Source organism: Sinocyclocheilus rhinocerous, unplaced genomic scaffold (assembly GCF_001515625.1).
Source record: "Sinocyclocheilus rhinocerous isolate Xijiao unplaced genomic scaffold, SAMN03320098_v1.1 scaffold592, whole genome shotgun sequence".
NCBI lineage: Eukaryota > Metazoa > Chordata > Actinopteri > Cypriniformes > Cyprinidae > Sinocyclocheilus > Sinocyclocheilus rhinocerous.
The window spans coordinates 601521-605957 of record NW_015642562.1 but is presented as its reverse complement, the minus strand read 5'-3'; the positions used below and the strand labels follow the sequence as shown (position 1 = coordinate 605957).

Here is a 4437-nt window from a genome sequence, read left to right as displayed (position 1 = left end):
GTTTTGGCGGAAGTGACGAACTGCAAGCTTTGAATGCTTATATCTTCTAAATGCGAATTTTGTCACTGTTTTGGAGCACACTGGCTTATAGATAACCTTAAGACTAACATATTGATACTAACACCCAAAAAACTTTAATTTTGATTTCATGGGGACTTTAATGCTGTTTGATATAACTCAATTCCAGTTTAATTTTCCTAATAAAAAAAAACTGTCTCCCCTTTAAATTCTCTCTGCCCCACAGAAATCCCAATTTAACACACCTCTGCCTGTTTTTTTATTTTTTATTTTTATTTTTTGCATTCCCATTTGCTCAAATAGCAAAAGAAAATTGCCACGATAGTGTTTTCACGACTTATAATAAAAAAAGAGAGAGAGACTGAACGCAGTCAGAAGAGAGAACTATGTTAAATGTACCGTCCCTCCCATAGACGCTGCATTAGAAACACCCTCGCATTAGCCTTAACTAGTTTTTTGTAATCTGATTCAAAGGTAATATAAGTACAGTGTTGTAAATGTACATGCATATTTTTTTTTATTCCATAGTAAAGGCAATTCATACAATACATTTTAATTGTGTTACTTTAAGACCATCTCCAAACTTTCTACCGCTACTCTGCTGTTCTTCCTGAACACCTTGATTGACAGATGTCTCGTCCAGTCAGCGGTGAGTAATCTATTCTCACACCAATGGCGCTGTCTCAAACTATACCTGCCTCTCCCGGTTTGTCTGATTTGTCCTTGTGTTTTGTTCCTTGTGTAGTGTTTTCTGACTTGTTATTTTGTTTTCAGAATTGTGATTTGTTTTGCACTTCTCAGTCACCGTAGTTCTGGGATGCGGGTCGTGGTTGCTGTAACAGAGTGTGTGTTCGCAGGGACGGTCGTGTGCTGGGAGTGCTGGAAGTGTCTCGTTCCATCGGTGACGGTCAGTATAAACGCTGTGGAGTGATTTCCACTCCGGACGTGCGGCGCTGTCAACTCAGTCCAAATGACAGGTGGGTTTAATGCAGAAACACTTTGTTTACCAGAAAGCATTCTCACTATTGTGTGGTTTCAAACCTGTAGGACTTTGTTTGAAGGATTTGTGTTTTTAGGTTTGTTCTGTTGGCGTGCGATGGGCTTTTTAAAGTGTTTTCTGCAGACGAGGCCGTTCAGTTCGTCCTCAACATTCTAGAGGTGTGTATTTTAATGCACTTCCTTGTTCTATGTGCCAGCATTATTATAGAACACTAAATAAAAAAATTATTAAAAAATTGTTATTTGAAAAATAAATGCTTAAAAATATTATTTTTATTTACTTAATCCAGATGTATACTAAAATAACAAAAAATATACTGAAATAAAATTTACGAAAACTTAAAAAAAATATGTTACTTGAAAATTTTAACTGAAATAAAATAACATATAAAAACCTTATTTTATTATATAATAAACATTATTTTAATTTACTTTAACTTACACTAAAATAAAAAATAAAACTGAAATAAAAATATAAAAACTTTGTTAAAAAATGTGTTGCTTGAAAAATAAGCGTTAACTTAAAATAAAATATAAAAAAATATTTTATTATATAATAAATATTCTTTTAATTTACTTTAACTTGATGTACTAAAATAACAAAAAAATAAACCTGAAATCAAATGTAATAAAAACTATATAGACATATTTAAAAAAAGCTAACAAAAAATTTATAAGAATGACAAAAACACAACAAAATTACTAAAAATAATTAAAATTAAAATGAAATTTTTTTTTTGAAGTATTAATAAAAACTGTAATAGTATCTTATTTCTAAAATAACTCTGCTGTGTGTATTGTATGTTAAAATTGTTTTGTTTTTTAGAATGAGACTGTGGAGCAGAAGGAGGGGCAGAGTGAGGAGGCGGGGCGATTTGAGGCAGCCTGTCAGCGATTGGCCAGTGAGGCTGTGAGGCGGAGCAGTGCGGACAATGTCACTGTTATTCTTGTCTCTATTGAGTTCTGAAATCATTATACACACACACACACACACACACACACACACACACTTCCATTCAGAATCTTTTCTGTTACACAAACGCACACAGATACACACGAATGCATGAATTCAGAGGAAGTACATTGTTAATACAGGCTTATTATAGAGATGTTTGAATCTCAACTTGATTTTTTTTTCCAAAGCAGGGCTTTTGAAAACACTGTGTCAGATTTTAGTATTTGTGCTGTTTGCCATCAAATACTAAACAATAAACTTTTATACAATCTCACAATATCTGTGTCCTCTCTGAATTCCTGTGTATGTGAGTCAATGTGTACTGATTGTTTAAAATATCAGCAGTATTAAACCTACGGATTCACTTTTGAAATGGCTTTATTTAATATTTTAGAGATTTTTTTTTAAAATTTAGTCAGTGATTTTGTGTAAATATTAGTTAAAGTTATTAGTTAAAGGGTTTGTTTAATGTGTTTTTATTGCACATTTGGAATTTTCTTTTTTATTAGATTTAATTTTCTTTTACTTTAGATTTGATTTATGTTTATTTCATTTTCTTTTATCCAATTCTATTTTAGTTTTTATTTTGTTTCAGATTTTATTGTATTTGAAATGTTATTTCATTTTAGATTTTAATTTTAATTTATTATAGATGTTATTTTAGTGTTCAAAAAGGTTATTTTATTTTTGTTTAATTTAATTTCAGTTTTTTTTCATTTTATTTTTTATTTTATTCTATGTTTATATCTTTGTCTTTTATTTTATATTTTATTTTATTTTAGATATTATTTTATTTTTGTTTCATTACAATTTCGTTTTATTTTATTTGTTATTCTATTTAATTGTATTTTAGATTTTATTTTATATGTTATTTGAGTTTTTTTTCTTTTTAATTTTATTAAATAAATAAAAAATTATTTTATTGTATTGTCAATTTTATTTTAAATTCTATCTATCTATCTACCTACACTGAACAAAATTATAAACGCAACACTTTTGTTTTTGCCCCCATTTTTCATGAGCTGAACTCAAAGATCTAAGACTTTTTCTATGTACACAAAAGGCCTATTTCTCTCAAATATTGTTCACAAATCTGTCTAAATCTGTGTTAGTGAGCACTTCTCCTTTGCCGAGATAATCCATCCACCTCACAGGTGTAGCATATCAAGATGCTGATTAGACAGCACGATTATTGCACAGGTGTGCCTTAGGCTGGCCACAAGAAAAGGCCACTCTAAAATGTGCAGTTTTACTGTATTGGGGGGTCCGAAAACCAGTCAGTATCTGGGTGTGACCACCATTTGCCTCACGCAGTACAACACATCTCCTTCGCATAGAGTTGATCAGGCTTGTGGAATGTTGGTCCACTCCTCTTCAATGGCTGTGCGAAGTTGCTGGATATTGGCAGGAACTGGAACACGCTGTCGTATACGCCGATCCAGAGCATCCCAAACATGCTCAATGGGTGACATGTCCGGTGAGTATGCTGGCCATGCAAGAACTGGGATGTTTTCAGCTTCCAGGAATTGTGTACAGATCCTTGCAACATGGGGCCGTGCATTATCATGCTGCAACATGAGGTGATGGTCGTGGATGAATGGCACAACAATGGGCCTCAGGATCTCGTCACGGTATCTCTGTGCATTCAAAATGCCATCAATAAAATGCACCTGTGTTCGTTGTCCATAACATACGCCTGCCCATACCATAACCCCACCGCCACCATGGGCCACTCGATCCACAACGTTGACATCAGCAAACCGCTCACCCACACGACGCCATACACGCTGTCTGCCATCTGCCCTGTACAGTGAAAACCGGGATTCATCCGTGAAGAGAACACCTCTCCAAAGTGCCAGACGCCATCGAATGTGAGCATTTGCCCACTCAAGTCGGTTACGACGACGAACTGCAGTCAGGTCGAGACCCCGATGAGGACGACGAGCATGCAGATGAGCTTCCCTGAGACAGTTTCTGACAGTTTGTGCAGAAATTCTTTGGTTATGCAAACCGATTGTTGCAGCAGCTGTCCGGGTGGCTGGTCTCAGACGATCTTGGAGGTGAAGATGCTGGATGTGGAGGTCCTGGGCTGGTGTGGTTACACGTGGTCTGCGGTTGTGAGGCCGGTTGGATGTACTGCCAAATTCTCTGAAACGCCTTTGGAGACAGCTTATGGTAGAGAAATGAACATTAAATTCACGGGCAACAGCTCTGGTGGACATTCCTGCAGTCAGCATGCCAATTGCACGCTCCCTCAAAACTTGCGACATCTGTGGCATTGTGCTGTGTGATAAAACTGCACATTTTAGAGTGGCCTTTTATTGTGGCCAGCCTAAGGCACACCTGTGCAATAATCATGCTGTCTAATCAGCATCTTGATATGCCACACCTGTGAGGTGGATGGATTATCTCGGCAAAGGAGAAGTGCTCACTAACACAGATTTAAACAGATTTGTGAACAATAT

At 35.5% G+C, this 4437-nt stretch overlaps 1 protein-coding gene across 2 annotated transcripts in view; it reads left to right on the top strand.

Annotated features, from left to right (window-relative positions):
- LOC107756217 (integrin-linked kinase-associated serine/threonine phosphatase 2C-like) overlaps window positions 1-2278 on the top strand; it is a 7365-nt gene extending 5087 nt beyond the window's left edge. The window contains exons 9-11 of one of the 2 annotated variants that reach the window (XM_016573253.1): window positions 876-995; window positions 1095-1176; window positions 1844-2278. In XM_016573253.1, coding sequence (XP_016428739.1) covers window positions 876-995; window positions 1095-1176; window positions 1844-1984 — 343 coding nt within the window. In that variant the 3' untranslated portion in view covers window positions 1985-2278. Of the gene's footprint in view, window positions 1-819; window positions 996-1094; window positions 1177-1843 lie in introns of those variants that run through there. The other variant, XM_016573254.1, reaches the window with a different exon arrangement.
- Window positions 2279-4437: the final 2159 nt, after the last annotated feature.